Below are 18,821 nucleotides of genomic sequence, written 5' to 3' on the forward strand. Positions count from 1 at the left end.
GCAAGAAAGCTCCTTCTGTACTATGAGTTTTTAACACAGAAGAAACTTTTAAGAACACCCTCAAACATACTATTTTATTTGTAAAGTAGTGATTGCCTTGTCAGATATCATATGAAGTCAATATCTTTAATCTCTGGAAGACAACTGTCTAAGAAGGCTAGCTGCAATACAGCAAATACCAACTCTTTAGCAATACATGCCAAAAAAGATGAGTGGATGTAAATTTTCCAATTTTGATAAAAATCCTCAAATCCTTTCAATTATGATTTGTTCTACAACATCTTGCAGACTGAATAATTAAAACAGCATTATAGTTTTGGTACTTAAGTTCACCAGTTAATAAGGCAAAAAAATAAAAATAATTGATGAATTCTTTGCATTAGGTAAAATACATGATAGATTATTACAAAGAAGTGAAAATTATGGTATGATTATTGCGGATAAAATTATCCATATTCCAGATTTGCAAAAGTTCAACGATTAAATTTAAATTTTAGATTTAAAAGATGCTAAGTAGGATTTCTTAATGTGTGCTGCTAGGTAGCATCCTTATGGGGAGGAATACTGCAAAAGAAAGCAAGCATTACAGTGCCTGCGCTGCAGACAAATCTCTTTCCAGATACTTTGGAATATTTGTTAGCACTCCAAAATTTGCATACAATGTGTAACACAGTAAGAGTAGATTTTTCACATTTCAGTCTTATGAGGTTTCAGTATTTTTCCTGATCTCTTGTATGATAAACACAATTTTAACTACTTGGATCACCAGACAATTCCACATAAAAAACATTATCTTTGTGTACATTTTGCCATCTGACTGATTTCAGGAAGTACAAGTACACATCTAAATATTTTATATATACATGATACGTACATCTCAAAATATTTCATTTTGATCGATTTCCTACGCTGTAACTTCTAAATTCAGAATTTAACAACGTGCTCGGATATTGAAGCCATTAATAAAAACAACCCTATCAGAAATTTTCATAGAAACCAGTAAATAAAAAATATTCAATTATCCCCTAAATGATGGACTTCTTATTCTACATGATAGTGACAATGGTTGTTCTCAACTTTCCAGTACCATTACTACACCTGCAGTTGTAAATCTTAGCAGTATTTTCAGCATACATGCAGTTGGTGTGTATTCACGAGATACGCAAGCACTTCCTAATGCAATGAGAAGAAACACACAGAAGCAAAAGGGGTACCGCTGTTTCATTAGCACAACAATGCAAGTATTTTGAGCCTATCATCTGTTACTGTGTGCATACATGCTGCCTATTAGTCAAGGAGTTAAACAAAAGTAAGATCACTGAAAGACAATGAGGAGTTGAAGAACTCTTGAAGGAAAAACTAAAGCAAATCCCACAAATGAACAAAGCTCAATCCATAACGGCAATTCTCTTTCATGCAGCAACAGCAATGAAAATGGCAAGCATCAAAGTCAAAGCAAGACATATGCCATGCCTGTGTGATGGCTGCTAACATACAAAGTAAATTTTAAATCTTAAAATACTACCATACTGAAACATCTTCTGAGCAAAGAATAAAAACAGAGCAGAAGAAACCTTTAAAAATCATTAACAAAATCAAATATTTTAAGCTATTTAAGTTCGCTACCAGAAGTGTCAAAATAACATCAGAAACAGGAAGGTGAATGACTGACTATTTCAGCGTCAGGAAGTTACTTCAGATCACACATTCACAAAGTTGGAGCAGACTATAAAAAGGAGATGAGCAGAATTTCCTTTATCCATGCAACCATTATTATACTATTCACACGTGCTACCCATTGCCACATCACGATTAACAGACTAGAGCAATAAAGGAAAAGCTGCAATCAGATTACATGAAGAGGAATGAATATCTCTGCTGATTACAAATGACTGCTGATATTTTTTTTTCAGTCAGGCCCACATTTAGAAAAAGCACCAACTCAAAGGACAGATAAAGCCTCCTTGGAAGTAGCAGGGCCCATTTCAGTGCCACTTTCTTCACATGCCATATGCTTTCAAATCAACACACAACTAGCTTAATCAAAAGTTTACCATGACCCATTTTCATTACAAAGATCTACAACACAACATAAATATTCCTCAAGTATACATAAGCACAGATCTACATATCAACTCCACACATAGTCAGAAAATTTCCACCAAATATTCTACAGCACAGTGAAATTAACAGCAGCCTTGCAGGAACAGAGATATGCATTCTGGTTTTGAAATTCCTTGTTTCTGATGGCCTACTATGTTAGTAAAAGGAGAGTCAATGCACAAGTGTAGGATTTGAATTCTTAATGTATTCAATATAAGTCTCAAGCCATAGAGAAGGTGGCCAAATTTTGAAGTTTATTTATCTATTTATTTTCTGTTGCCTATTGAATCAATTGACTCTCCTCAGGCCAAAGAAGTTTGTAAAATTTTTTTTCTAATCTCACTCCAAACCAACAGGTTTTGAAGAAGACCTCATGCCCCACATTAATTTTTGAAGTACTATGCAAAGCACTGAGTACAATACTCCAAGTCAGGTAGAAAAACAATTCTAATGACTACTTAACAAATCCACTCTTTAAAATCAGTGCCCAATCAACCAATGCTTAGTAAGCCTACCAAGTGATGGTATATAACCTACCAACTAATAATATCTAATATTATAGCTAGTTAATGCTTTTCACAGTTACCATGCTGAACATATTAAGGAGCACAAACCCACCAACCAATACTATCTAATACCAAATACAGTTATCATGACACATAACAACAATTTTATGGAAGCAATGTCATAAATGACATGCAATGAATTGATAAAAGTATATTAAAAAAAAAGTACTGAGAATCAAATTGTAAGTGAACGTACAGTAAACAGCTCTTAGAACCTGGCCAATTCCTATATACTGAGTTGGCAAGCTGTGTCTGACGAATTTATAAAAACTTGTATATTCTACACAGAATCTGAAACACAGATGTTTTTGTGGATGTATTTTTCAGCACTGAAAGTTTGCTATTTCAAAGTAAATTTTTTTCCAATTGCTCATCACTATATATCAATATAATGCTATAAGCCATCACTTTTCATGGTATAATGGTGATAATACATTTTAAATTCTTTGATTAAGCTACTTGAGTAATGACAAAAAGATCGGACCTTTCTGAGCATAGAAATACCATGAATCAACATCTGTCATCTACAGAAATGGCACAAACGTCATTTACTGTTATCACACCAAACACCATCCATCACTCATCTTTAAATCCACTTCATCATATCTAAAGGGAGAACAAATCCAAAACTCCATGAGTATTAACAGCCTTAAAAAAAAATAGTGTTCTAACAACAGTATATCACATGAAAAATACAAATATATACAGCTTGGTAGAAATTAGGCACAGAATGTCTTTTGGATCAAAATTCAAATTTACCTCTCAATTTATGAAAACAAAAAATAGTACATTCTTGCTGACATAGGTAACAAGTACAGAACAGAACAGAACTCAGTCCTAAGAAGGGGAGAAGCAGAAGAGATTGACTTACCTTACGTTTTTTAATTTCTGATCGGTAAATCTATTCTCCTTAGAGAAGCCCTTTCAAAATACTACAATTTCAGTTACAATCAAAAAATGAGATAGCCTTTTCTGGCATCTTTACAATGACACTAACTTCATTTTGACAACACTATATTCTGAGCTAAGCAACAAAATCCCTAGCAGAAAAATGAACGAATTACACATTTTGAAGAAAGCAGCACTGGAACTAGAAAATGCAGATAAGTAATTTTAATACTGGGGAAATATTAAATATCTTTAAGTAGAGAAAGATTAGTAACACCATGACATTGTTGCTTTAGGAAGGCTAAAACCACTAACCAGTCACGATAATAATTAAGACAAAGTGATAAGAACTTGCACCATGTTATAAAATATCAGAAATAAATGACTTTTTAGGGCTGAATCTATTATTTGCTTATTTTTAAAAGCTGGTCTTTTTTCAGTGCTTTGCTATGCTTTTTAAGGCAATGACACCACAATAAATTGAAAACATTATCCTTAAATCTGACAAAAATAAAAGAGGACATAAAATGTGAAGATCATAGCAGTAGAACTGCAGGGGAATGTATATGCCTTGGGAACCACTTGTGTGAAAGGATACAAGTTTTGGTATAAAGGGATTAACGATTTCAACGCACGGCTTGCATTTATAGCTGTTGCACGAACCATAATAGGAAGAATTTTTCCATTCACAATAGCACCATCAAAGAGTGGACCAAAAAATGGAACCTGAATAAAAAATTAAGAAATTCAACATAAAGCAAGATGTAAGCTGTAACAATTAGCAATCAACAGTAACAATACAGTGCCCAACGGTATAATTTTTTTCACCTCATTCTTAGATAATCAGACCAGTTATTGTGCTCCATGACAGATCTCTTAGGGAAATATACAGCCATATAACTGATTGATATCCTTGGTAACAGATAAAGTATTTTAAGAAAATTAAGCAACCATTTTAATACTACGTCTCATCAAAGCTTATTTTCAAAATTTGCTGCCAAAAATCCAAAGAATAGTCGTGCATATGATGTTTATGAGGTTGTAAGGCCATATGACAATACTGTAGGCAGTCTTCTTTTTCCTTTTTAACATTCAAGCCCTTTACTATCCCCCATAATATAACATGCTGTACTTAAGCTAGTAAAGAAAACAATACACTTATTAATTAAAATACAAGGAACCTTGTGATAACAAGACTATATACTGGATATCATTTCATACCTATAATCAGAGGTAGTTATCACATGGATGAATTCCTATGTTCCTACTTCTGTTACATCTCAATTAATTTTAGCACTTTTAAGAAAGCACTTCAATATATGAAGCACAGAAACTTATGGTGAGTGACATCATATTGAGAAATTTTGCAGTACAAACATTCATGATGACTTTTACTCGGTCAGCGTTCACTATCTTAAACCACTGACAGCCCAGACATTTGATGAACAGAAATTAGAAAGGATATGTGTTCATACGCCTAAGAGTTGAATGGTCTTTGCTTTGCTGAATTTATTTTCAAGTTCCTATGTTGAGTCCAGGAGAAGATGAAAATTGGGTTTGAGAAAGAAGAAAGGGGAATATGAAATGGATGGAAAAGCTTGAGCAGGCTATGCTTTAATGGCCACAATCACATATCAATTTGATACAGAAAACTTCAAAGATTATCTTAGAATTTAAATAATTAAGCAGAACATTGCAGCTTTCTTTGCAGTTTACGATGCCAGCAGATTTGCTTGATAGGATCAGGCCTTTGCAGGTTCAAGTTACTTGTTTTGCTATGCACTGTTCTAACTGAGTTCTCCCATTTCCTCCTACCACTGCAATTGTCAACACTGAAGACAGATCACTTTGTTGAATCACTTTATTACACCAAAGCCCTGCATACAAAATAGAACTTAGTTCATGAACTTCGAACAAAAGGAAGAATTCATGTTCTCTCTGCCCTGTGTGTATGCTCGATCAATTTTCACTGTTCCCTGGGAATAAACATATGAAGGAAACACATAACACACCACCTGCCTTACCTCAGGCTTCTTCATGATCTGGATACTAAACATATGGTTTTTCATGGGATAGATAACAATAAGAACATCACCAAATTCTGTTGGAATTATTCCTCTTCTATAATCTCGAGTATGCTCTGACCAAACAATGTGTACTTCATCGTTTCCTAAATGTCTCAACTGGAAAAGCAGAAATAAAAGAGCATCAGTTTAAATATGTTCTGTATCCATACAGATATACTAAATGCTCTTATTTCAATAGGAAAAAAAAAAAAAACAACACAAAAAAGAAATAAAGAGGAATAAAATAAATTACACTACAGTTCTCTCATGTTTTCAGTTACAGTATTGGTTTTTGCTATGGATTTTTATACATTGCTGCCAATTACTATTTAAATTAACAGTCATGTCAATAGAGACTAATAAAAGCTAAAATTTTGTTGATTTTATCTCAAGAATGCCAAGTAATTCAATCTGATTTGCCAAAACGGTTTCAAGACTGCCATCATTGACAGAAGTAAACTAACTACTAAATTCCATATGAATTTTAAAAAGAGATAGACAAACATCTGTTTAAAAGGCATCAATCTGAGCAGTCTTTTAACCTCATCATTCTAGCCAAATTCTGAACCGTCCACCGTAATTTTTTCCTCCTTGTGCATCACCAGATATAGCTGACAATTTTCTTTATCCGCAGTTTTCAGTTTGTTTGCACAGCTTTGGCCAACTTGAGTTTGTCAATCAATTGCCTTGATGCTATTCAAAGGACAGCACTGTGAATGGCTGTTAACAAGTAACGTGCTGATACAAATCTGAATACTTCCAAGTTGTTGTTTTGTATAAAAAGTCAACAACTTTCTGTTTTCATTTTTTTTTTTTACAATATAACTGCATTTTAAATAAAAGGAAAACATACACAGTCATCAGAGAAATCTCATTTCAAATATTTGCTTGTTTCTCTTATACAGTCGCCTGGAACACTATTTTTGTCTTATCTGAAGGCTTACATTGGTCATAAGTAGCAGTCTTTACAAAAACAAAGCAAAAAAGAAAAAAAAAGAAAAAAATCCACGCTTCTGTTCTTCTCTGCTGGCTTTGCATTATATCAGACTGAAAACTGATACATTATTTTTACAATAAAGGCTTTTTCTTCAGTTTCAGACTGGGCAAAGGACAGATGGCATCAGTGCCATGCCTCCCGTGATGCTCAACAAACCATTAGTTTTACCTGGACCAGATTGTACATATATGTAAAGAACCATGAGTGAAGTTTCTTTGAAGAGAGCTATTTTTGCCTCTTTTGTAGATGTCTGAGTTACTTTGAACTGCACTTAGATGCTATTATGCCAACCATAAACCTAGACCAAGAGAAGACTTGGTTACAATAGCATTCAGGATGTTGAGTTTTATTTGACTAGAGGAGAACAAAACCAGGCAAGCAACCTGAACTACTGATATGGAACACAAGAACACCAGCTGCAGAAACTTTAGATGACATAATTACAATGACACGTTGTAAAAGACAACTAACTATGGAACTGTTTGGAGGGTCTAAATATCTTCCACCTTCCAAAGTGAAGTGACAGTCAAACAATGCGTCAAAATAGGACAATGACATAAGGGCATGTGGAACTGCCAGACCCACACTCAGAAGCAGGTGAAAAGTTCAGGAAGGATGAGACAGCCTTATCAAAGAGAAAGTAAGAAGCTCAGATAGAATATCTTGTGAAATATGAAAAACAGCGTGATCCTAGACTGGGGTATGGTTAGTCATCTAGTATAGCATTAATGAACTGACTGCTAAAAAGCAGAACACCCATCATTGATACACTCATCACTGTACAGTAGCATTCTTAATTTCAACAATACTGGACTATTAATTAGAAGACAACTTTACTTATCATCTTCAGACTCAGAGGCAATAAACTTGCACTGTTACATTTCAAATAATGGATAGAGACAAACTACATGCCAAATAAACAGCTTTAAAATCCTAAACATATTGAGTTTAGATAGTACAGTTTCTGGACGTCCCTGAGTTTCATTTACTAAAGGTTGCCCCTGCGTATTTGTAACTAGAATTTACAGCTAATCAGATATGACAACAATTCTTGCATTTCTGGGATAGCTACTGAGATGGAGCATCACTGCTGATGAATACTTGCAAGTCAGAATGGTATAGATTTTGAAGAGTGATAAAGCGTGATAAAAGTCTATTGTGCAGTTATTTCACAAAGACTACTGATAAAGAGCACATAATTTAGGACGCCAAGCGTACTGAAGCGATCAGTGATTTTTCTTTCCATTTTGGAAATTTGCTTTATTACTCCCATAGAGGTGTGAGGATACACTCCAGGCTAAAAACACTAACTTATTCAGAAGAAAAGAACAATGAATTGGAAGATTCCACTGAGTGCCAAGTTTTGTCAGCTGTACTTCATCTCATGAGTACTCCCAAAAATGATTTGACAAAGAGTTATTTTAAGTGCAGAATGGCATCTCTGTGACACACGATGCATTGCGTCAAATTTAGAAGGTGCAATAGGCAAATGATGGTATTAACTGTGTGTGCTAGTTTATAACAAAATGTACTCAAAATCAAAACTATGATCAATGCCTTGTGCTCATCATAGGAGGAAGAAGAGCAACAAGAGAATATGCAACTATAAAAGATTGGGTGTTGCTTATTTTGTCTTTATGCTTGGAGAAGAATAAAATCTTGGATAAGAAATTATATTCACTTTTCAAGAGCAGATTAAAAAGAGTTCTGATCTTAAAAAAGAGCTCCTTACTGCTTCTTTCACATGACCTCATCATGGTCAATAAGCAATGCTAACGAGAAAGTTTGAATGGTTATAACTTGACTGATGAACGCACTTGATTCATGGAAGAGAGTCCAACACCTGGAATTGTCTCAAAAAGCTTTTGATGGTCTGCTAGTTTTCTGCATGAACTTTTTAGAAAGAAGAATTTCAATTTTTCTTCTTTTTTCAGTTCCCTCTGCAATGACCCTGAAACTGAGCACTGTTCCACCACAAAGCTCTCCTGCAAGCACAGCAAACATTAGGAGAATTCATCATACACTGTAATTATTACACCACAGAAGGGTCAGAGTCTGACCTCTTCCAATTTTAATCTGGATTCCTCAAGTCTGAATTGGAAGCATCACAGAAGTCAGCGCCCTGGACACAAGTGGCACAAAGGTACTGAGTTATAACCATTTCTGTGCATTGAATGGACAGGACAGACAGCAACATAGTTAGTCAAGAAGAAAGTGTGGTTCTGCTGTTATCTAGCAGAATCAGATGTGGTATATACAGAGTATACAGACTGAAATCTGTGTCAGTTGTTATTCAAAACTCTCCACCAGCAGTTGTGTTAGCCATGGTATCTTCAAAATAATGTCTTGACCTTTTTTTCCTAAATTTAGAGCTTTGTATGTGCATATGCAAGCAGTCGAGTGCAAATATATACTAGAGATTTGAACAATAGCAATAATATAAATAGTAAAATTTGCTAAAACTGTGTTATACTTCAAGTAACTGGTAATATGCTGTAGCTGAAACACCTGGAACTGTAGTTATATACCAATATTCTAAAATACGAAATACTGTATAACTTCACATACAGCTCTAGATAGTTTATTGTTGAAGTATAAGGCAGTACACAAATCAGAAACGGGGAAATGCAAAGAAATGGTAAAAAGGCAAATAACTTTTACAGTAGCATTCTTAAAGGATGTATCAAGCCCAGAGAATGGAAAGTTAAGCAAGCAATATAGCAGTTTAGGATATAGTAGACAAATTTTAGCTGTGTGTGTGAAGAAGGAAAGGCTATATTGCAAGAATTGTTACATGGAAAAAAGGAACAGAGCAATAAGCACCAAATGAATGTAAGAATTCAGAAAAGTGGATCAAATTAAAGATGATTTCCAGCTATGGGCATAAGTGACAGGCACAATGGTCATGTTATCCATGGTGATCCGCAAAGGTGGCAATGAGAAATAGATTAAGAGCTCTGTTTTACCAATTTTAAACCTGAGCTGACGGGAAGACAGCCTGAGGAAATGTCAGAGATGAGCAGATTTTTTTTAGGCTTGCTTTGAAACTCTACTCCATTAAAATAAATATATAAAAATGACCAACTGTAAGGTTACCTGAAATTTCAAATTTAACTCAAAATACTTTAAAATATTCTTACTCTGTAGCCATCATCATGTGTCAGCTCTCTTAATACATTTATGTTAACTGAATACAAAAGAAACGTGAAATAAATATAACCAGGAGGGATGATCAAATCTAATTCTGATACATTAGTGTCATATGCTGTACATGTTACAATAGCAGCCAGACTTAATACTAAGCTGCAGGCTACACTGAAATTTCCAAATGGCAGATTGTTCTAAGTGATACCAAGTATAATTGAAGTAATAAACGATAGTAAAAGCAAAGCACACTGTCAGGAAGAATTTAAGTATTTACTTTTTAAAATTAAATGAGTTAGGTTTGGAAAGGCAAGACAAGTGAAATAATGCAGGGCTCAATTTACAAAAAATTCCTTTTATTTATCTGTTGCATTAACCCTTGAACTCTTGCCAAAATTACTGTAATTTCTAATACTCACTTACCTAAAGAAGGGAGAAAAAAGTCTATTATATTTCCTTCTGATACAGCAACATCCCCAAATTTGCTGCTGCTTCAAAAATTAAAGTGTTCATTATGAAAGAACAGAAGGAGCAGAAACATCTGAAGTACTGGCATACTGCAGCTAGTTTTGCCCACTGAATGTATGAAGCACTTTTGTTTATAGCATATATAGCCTCTGGTTGAATTTTTCACAAAACTTTAAGAACTATGGTATTGTGGTTTTTGTTGTTGTGTTTTTAGTTTTTTTAAGTGGCATGTGTACTTAACTGTAACTCAAAAAATACTGTACTAATAATTTATGTCTAATAAACATTCAACTCCCTGATATATCTTAATACAGAATAAAAAACTAGCTACAAATGCTGAGAATTATAATTCTTCTAGGACAACATCAAAGATAAACTAGAATCATGTAATACAGCCAAGGCCCAAGATGAATTAGTACTCCAACTGTTAATAACAATACTACCGCTTATTTATGCACCTTGTGCATAATCTCACCTACAATGCCTCCACTCCTCCATCTGGCTAAGGAAGGAGGAGTCAGAAAGGTGATAAGGTAGAGGCACAAATATGAGCTTTTTCACTCCATAAACTGAGTCTTCACATCTTCATTAAACTCTGACATTTTCTTTGTAAGCTTGTCCTTAAGAGTAATCTAACTCTTAATTCTAAAAGAAACAAATTGGGTTATATTATTGGTATTAAATCTTTAATTCAGTATTTTTTAATAAAGTGCATGCTTTAGATAAGCATTTCAATGATAAGTTCCTTTATATATTCACATTTTCATTTGTGCTTCCCAAATTCATGCCATTTCTTGTTCTTGTTCATGCCTTCAGTAACAAATGCTTCAGAGGTACTCAAGACGTTTAGAAGTTTTTACTATTCTGCAAGATGGATGGAAAATAAGTTTAAAATTGGGTTGGCCTCTGAAACAGCAGAATCTTGATTTTGTAGTAGCTGGACAGGCAGGAAGAAGTTTTGTTTTAATTTAATTTGATCTCCATTTATAAAATGGACCTATCATGCACCTCTAGGCACATTTACAGTATAAAAACAGCAGCAGATTCTAAGCTAAGTACTGGAAGTTTGCTTGTTTTTCTCTTTGAATGAAATAGATAAAGAAAGTATGTGAAAGACTTGCAGAGAAATTTAAAACTCAAGTTTCTTTTGAGGTCACAAACAGTACAGTGCTCAGCACAATTACAAACTGAAGTCCATTCTACTGAATGTGAGCTTGCACAGGACATAAAATATATTTTTTTTCTCACCCAGGTACACAGTGTAAGCAGCACAAGTAGTTTCAGAACCACTGAAAGAATTAAGCACTAAGCCTGCTTTCCTACTCATGACTCCTGATCCAACTTGATGATTCTTCCCAAGATTCTAATTAGATGATTTTCTCTAATTTGAGATGACATTTATTACATCCTTTTGATGTCTAATGCTTCTTTCCATACAGTCTTTACCTGACAAGTAGGACTCCGCACTAACAGTCTCTCTTACTCCTTTATTTAGGCTATTTTCACTGAACATACATGAAATTAATACTTTCCAATCTGTCTCTATTAAATTTGATTGAAATGGATTGCAATGAAGATATTAGAGAAGGGAGGAGAGACGTAAAGACAGGCTGACAAGCCTTCATTCATTGGGAACCTGTTTAAAGAAATAGAGAACAAATGTAGAGGAGGAACAGGAAAGAAAGCCACAGAGAATAAAGGAGCTTGGTAACAGCCCACCAGCAGCGCACTACAAATACAATTCCAACCTTCTGATATATACTCCACTGACATATCCATACAGACCTTGAATATTCCTAATTACTAAAAAGTGAGATTGTGAAAGAGGATAGAAATGGGCCTGGGGCAAATTGGAGCTGTTAAAAAGTCCAGTTGACACCACTTTCACAAGTTAAATCACAGAAGGCCTGGACCAGCCCTGAACCTCGTCTGGCATAACAGCTATATGCAGATTAGAGTGCTCCTGAAAACAGACACGAGATCTTTCCTGTGTGTTCTACTGAAGCCTACAGCATTTGAAAATTATTTGAGAAAAATTAATTTTCATTGTGATCCATCTTTCTCCTTTCCAACAGTTTGTAATCCTCTAATTCAAACATTACATGCAACGATTGTAAACATAATTATAAGCTGTGTTACACAAAATCAAATTTCTGTTAAAACATACAGAAGCCAGTTAACATAACAGCATATGTTGTAGCGATATATATTGCTTTATACTAAAACAAAAGCAGCAACCTTATTTTAAAGTTAGTCATATTATGTATTAAACCACTCTTATAAATCACTAACAATCTATTACTCTGGCTATTCTTAATGAAATAAAGAACAGGAAGGACCCAGCACTACAAAAAGGCACACAAAAAGAAATATCTTTAATTAAAAAACAAACAAACAAAAAACAACAGCCTAAGATGCAGCAGTGAGAAGTTAGAACCCACAGTTAGTCTATAATAATAACAACAATTGTATTTTTTTCTTCAAGTTGAACACAAAGAACAAAAAGTCATTAATAACTGAAGTTTGCCAGAGGCATGGCTATTACTCTCTTTACTGACTGTCTGTTGTCTAATTTAATTACAAGTATTAAACTCCATGCTGAGGTCAACAAGCCTCAGTTCCTTCAATATTACACTTCAACCGGTGCTCATTAACGTGTCTACTGAATGGATTAGCACATCTGAAGATGTATGTATGTAGGACAGGGGACAATCTAATGATAGCCAATTGTTCATTTATAACAGGACACGTGTTCGAGGAGGTAACTTATTAACACTAATATGGAATTTATTAAATTCTAAGGAAAAAATACCAATACAGAATATCATTCTTTTCTTAGTATGGCAACGAGAGATTCTATCACTCTTGAACATTTGTGTCTGCTCCAAAACAAAACACCTTATATATGATAAGTATAGTCAAATTAATATTTTAAACTTTTTAAAGGGAAAATTAGTTTAATAGACAGTGTGTGAGCCTTCAGTAAATAAAGTCATTTTTGAAAGTACTCACCATATATTTATCAATTGGCATTCAAAGTCTCAAATATAAAAAAAAAAATTAATGCACTCTTTTCACCAACACGAACACTTATCTTCCTTCATTTTTCATCAGTATTCATATGATTTTACCAGTATTTGCAATAATCTCAAAATTCACCATTATGACAGATAGTTTACATGGCTTAATCTCCTTCTGTAAAATACCCACTATCAGCAGGTAAATGTATCATGTTTTACAATTTATTTCTTAAGAGAAAATTACTGGATTTTCATTTACAATGACCTTTGCTTCCCTAGTTTTATTACTGCAAGGAAATCTTTTAATCAGAAGCACGTACCTTTTTTGTTAGAGAGTCATCTGAATCAGAAGGCATTCTTGTTGACACATGGAACATTACTTCTACTGTTGAGGTAGCAAAATATGGAGTGGTCAATCCAGTGCTTTTGTTTTTTTGCAGTCCTCCCATAAAACCACAATGGTTCGTGAGATTTACCTAAAAGTAAAGTCCAGGAGACATTAGGAGAAAAAAAAAAAAAAAAAAAAAAAAAAGATCGGGTGATAAACGCAATCTTCATATATAACTTTTTTTTTAAATCCATTTTCAACTGAATTTTAAAAATTGATGGCCACTTTTCATAGCCAGCCAGAAGCAGGAGTGATTCCTGTATTTCTGTGAGACAGAGCTGTGTTAATCTTCTGCAGTCAGAAACAAAGGACATGAAAAAGGGAAATCTTTTTAGCAATATCAGACTACTGACTGAAGAGCTGAAGTGCTGTAGAGATGATGGGGTATATGACAAACATGTGAAGAGAGTGGAGTGCTTGAACATGCACATAACTGCAATGGAAGGGAGCTAGAAGAGAACGTGAGTAAAGATGCATTCTCATATTTTTAAGATTCACAGATTTGAACAAAACTATAGCTTCAGTGAACTTCATACCTTACAGGCCACAGGGCAATCAAGATACCTCCCCATTAGTCCATGGAGTACAGAATTGCATATTAATGAATAATCCCTGCCTGCATAAACTTTTCCAAATTGAAAGAGCTTAGAATTAAATATCTAGTACTGCTAACAAAATAAGAATTCTTCTCTATTAGAGAAACAGTACTTGTAAGTGATTTAAAGAGCCAAAGAACTGTAGGAATATATCATTTTCTCTGTAAACAAATTCAGAATTAAAAAATTGAATAAATACCTCCCAACCAAGGCCAGCTACAAAATCCTCATAGGCTTGACTTCCCCCAGTATTAGTAAGAATGGAGTGTTTATCTTCTTGTCCCTCAGCAACATAAAACACTGCAATTTTGTGGGTTTCTCGGCTGTAAAAAATGGAATGGTCACCACATAACAGTGCCTTTGCTAATATGAAACCAAAATATGCAAACCACTGCACATAGAGCTTGGGTTTTTAAATTCCAAAAAAGACTGTGGAAGTAAAGTACAGCTATAAACTTTTTAATTCTATGCTAGAACTCCACCTACAATTCCATGTCTTCAAATACAAATGGTGTCAGAAAATGGCTAAACTAAAAAAGTAGACACATATCGATGTTTTAAAACTATCCCATGTTACACATATCCAGATGCTAGTAAATTCAAGTTATTTTGAAATTTGTTCTATTTCATGATATTTGACCTGTAGATTTTTACTCTACCAGTAACATTAACATAACTTCAGTGTAACAACAACTACAATATACTGCAATATATATAAAAGTTTAAAAAATTATTTTTAACATCAGCTCAATTCTCTCATCTATGCAAATTACAGCCATTTAAATAGAAGCACATAAAACAAATAAGGTAGGGTAGCCATTAGAAGAATTTACCACTGTCTTGAATCCAAATTTCTGAGCTCTCGAAGTAACTTCTCATTTTTCTTCAGGAGATGAAAGCTCCTTCTAAATAGAAAAATTCGTAACTTTATTACTTGTTCAGTTATGAAACATCAGAACAGCAAAAGAACTGTACAAGAACATTGCTAAGTCCAAGTAGAAACAGCCAACAAATGTTTTTGCCTTTTCGACTATCCTTTCTTACATAAAATGATTAAGGTATCTTAAAAAAAAAAAAAAAAAATCTAAGCCATTTTTTAACTCCAGGAAATCTTCTATATCCACTATAATCTTGAAAGCAAACTTTCTTCCTTTCTTTCTGTCTTCTTCATTCAACCTACTGGATACAGCAGCAATCAATCTGCTCCCTGCAGAAGAATGGGCAGAATGGCTTTTGACACCTATACAATCTGCACATTTTACCAGGCCAAAACATTTGTGTTTAGTGACAAAAGACACTCCCGCAATCCACTGTTCTAGGGAGTTAGCGCATTAAATACTGAACTTTTGCTCTTCTGAATTACTGAAGAGAACAGAATATAGCTCAGAAGTCACCCAGCCAGCTTTAACAATTTAAAGAAAAAAACAAAACAATATGTTACAGTAAGGAAGACACTTCTAAAAATAAAAAAAGCACTTTAAATATTCCCTATAAAACACAATGGAATGAATTTAAGAGCAGCGGTGTTCAAAACAGACTGCCTTGAGGAGTTAAAGGTCATAACGCCAAAATTTTTGAAGAAAAAAAAATTTGATTCCAGTAGTAACTTGGTGACATAAGTTACAGAATATCCATTTTCCTTCAAAGTAAGAGAATATTTCAATGTCTGTAATACAGAATTTGACAGATATGGCAAAAGAAGGTTTCAGACTCTTAAATTCTAGGATGCTAATATTTTACATATCTACATACATGTGCACATATATCTAAATACACCTAAACACAAATCATGATAACATAAGCAGAGACATTTAAGTTCATAACCAAAAATGGCTTGTCTCCTGTTCTAAACAATACCTCAACATTGCCAATGTCAAAATAAATAGTAGAAGATACTTTTCTAGTTAACTAACAAGAAAGCTGCATGCAAGCATGCTCTTAGCAGGCAAAGCAGCAGGACACCATCTAGCAACACAATAGCTGAGAATGTGACACTTTCAAAGACTCATTCTGGCATAGAAATGTAACAATTTTTGCAAGAACATACAAGGGAAGCAAAGAAAGTAAAAATACGCCATGTCTACCAATGGTAGTACAGATTAGTACAGCTGATGAAAGGATTATTAGAAAAGATACAACTCCTTCAAATCTCCCTCCAATACTGAGAATGAAAGTAGCAATAAAGCCAATAGGCTTCTCCCCTTTACCTCTCTCTAAATGACAGGCTGAAATACACAAGAAAACTGCCATTTTCCTTTAGCTGCAAGTTACAAAATCCCTCTGCTTCTGTTGGCTGGCCAAGAATATTTTTGGCTGAACCCACTCTATGAACAATTATTCTTACACACTATCAGCAGCACAATTCTTTCAAAAAGAGTTAATAAAAATGCGGTTTCATCATCTTTACCTTTTATCCCAAGAATTCATTCCCAGTATACTGAGAAGTAGTCTGCAATAGTAAAATGCTGATTGGGGCTTTTGCGATGTTGGCTCATCCTGCTCCATAGCCCTCATATTTAAATCATTGAAATGTTTTTCAACAAACTCTCTCTCTTCTGTGTGCTGTTTCAGAATTGCATTTATGACGTCATTCTCCTGCTTCTCTGAGATGCAGACTGGTTGAGGAGCAGGAATATTGAGTGAGACTCCAGTTCTCTGTAAGCATTCAGGGCTTGTAACACCTAAATACTGCAAGAGCTCATCAAGGGCATCTTCTTCATCCCTAATTGTATCCCATGTTGGTACAGTGTCTCTGAATTTCCTTTTTACTTGGAGTGTAATTCCATCCCTTGCAGATATATCCTCCACATGCTCAAAAGAAGAAAGAGGATCTTCAGTTTTTTCTTGCTGAGATAATGAAAGGGCAAAAGATGTTTGTTGTGAAGATGCACATAAGGATGATGGTCCATACAAAATGGCTGAATCCCATGAGTATTTGCCAGATAGATCACGCACTATGATTCTGACATTTGAATTAGCAGATGCAAGTCCAGCAGATAGTCCTCCCCCAGGCATGTCGTCTTCTGCTTGGATTTGTATGCAAGACACCAAGGAAGTATTGTTTAACACAAAGAATTGAAGGTTTGGGTTCTCAAATAGTTCAGGAGACAGTTCAGGACTTTCACTGTATGGATTGTCATTATTTTCACACACTTGACTAGTTAGCATAGCAGGTCCTCCACTCATAGGATAATGGCCTAAGTGGTTGACTAGATGTGTGATCACAGTACGAGCAGCAACAGAAATTAATCCTTGTTGCATGTGAGTTTTCACTGTAAGAGAAAGAACATAGGTTTTCAAGTAAGAGTTAAGGAAACAACACTGAGATTTACTTGTTTTTTTGGCCTCTTCCTCCTTGGGAGTTTAAAAGAAAGGATAAGCAATGCAAACAGCAAGGTAGTATTAGGAAACTATATTTTTGATAAACATTGATTTGATATATAACTAGCATGAAAAGTCTTAACACAATTAAAGAAGCATCTTAATTATTTTACTTCCTAGTATAGTTCCCTATCATACGTTGGTAATCAGCATGGTCCTAAAATAAACAGTAGCATTCTTTAGTCCAGTGAAAATAAACCTTAAATTACTAATGAAGTAGAGATCATAATTATGTTGTAAGAAGATCATTTCAAATTGCAATTTATTTATTTATTTTTTAATTATTTCTGCACATCATTACCCTATAAAAAGCAAAGGAACATAGATGGACAAAATCTCTAATTCATCTTAATTTCCCCGGGGAGCATACAGATGCAGATTAGGTTGAGAATAACACTAGATAATTTTAAAGTACCACAGCAAAGACTAGGCTACCTATACTGAACATAATAACATTAGCAATGCTTAAAAAAAAAAAAAAAAAAAAAGACAAAACTAACACCCTAATTGCATTTTTAAAAGTTTCTCTCCAAGTTTTTCCAGTTGGAAAGAGAAGTTAAAAGTGCCCATCTTATATTTATCCTGTGAAATTTACTGGTATTTCTCTAAGGCTTTGCCACTTAACATTCTCTCTTGAATACCTTCCACTTGTATACAACACTATCTAAATTTTTGTAATGCATATCCATCATGACAGTTTCTGAAGTACTGGATGTATTTAGTATCTGCAGAAGTAAACAAATTTCCTTTTATATTTCTTCCAAGATTTGGGTAAAGCATGTAAGGAGCACTTGGATTTCTGGCTCTTCCATACCTTTTAGGGAGTACTAGATTTGAACTGCAAAAAGCAAAACATCTCAGTCTGTTAATAACTGGTAAAATCAACTTAATTTCTACCCTATTCCAAAACTCAAAAAAATTCAAATATTTTGATGAGTTTAGGTCTTGGAAACTGATAAAAACAAATTCGATATTATGTGTGGATTTTTTTTTTTTTTTTTTAAGATTATCTACAGCCTTCTTGTGGTTTAAAAATTAATAAACAAAAATATTCAGTGAAGCTGAATTAAATGCTCAGATACTGATAGCATACAAGGAAATTAAGTTACAGTGCCATCTGCTGAAACATAAGAAGGAATTGTAAGCAAATGTATATACAAGAGAAAGAGAAATCAAGTTGGATGCTTGAAGAATAATTTACGAA

The 18,821-nt window shown here is 34.2% G+C and overlaps 1 protein-coding gene across 10 annotated transcripts in view; it reads right to left on the minus strand.

The window, feature by feature from the left end:
• The window catches only part of RALGAPA1 (Ral GTPase activating protein catalytic subunit alpha 1), a 113,669-nt gene that overhangs the window by 25,320 nt on the left and 69,528 nt on the right, over positions 1-18,821 (minus strand). For all 10 annotated transcript variants that reach the window (XM_085225218.1, XM_085225209.1, XM_085225217.1 and 7 more), the window contains 6 exons: positions 16,644-17,508; positions 15,070-15,141; positions 14,436-14,559; positions 13,573-13,728; positions 5,582-5,740; positions 4,156-4,283 (listed from right to left, as the gene is read on the minus strand). In XM_085225218.1, coding sequence (XP_085081344.1) covers positions 4,156-4,283; positions 5,582-5,740; positions 13,573-13,728; positions 14,436-14,559; positions 15,070-15,141; positions 16,644-17,508 — 1,504 coding nt within the window. The remainder of the gene's footprint in view (positions 1-4,155; positions 4,284-5,581; positions 5,741-13,572; positions 13,729-14,435; positions 14,560-15,069; positions 15,142-16,643; positions 17,509-18,821) is intronic.

Source organism: Meleagris gallopavo, chromosome 5, assembly GCF_905368555.1.
Source record: "Meleagris gallopavo chromosome 5, MGAL_WU_HG_1.1, whole genome shotgun sequence".
NCBI classification, from domain to species: domain Eukaryota; kingdom Metazoa; phylum Chordata; class Aves; order Galliformes; family Phasianidae; genus Meleagris; species Meleagris gallopavo.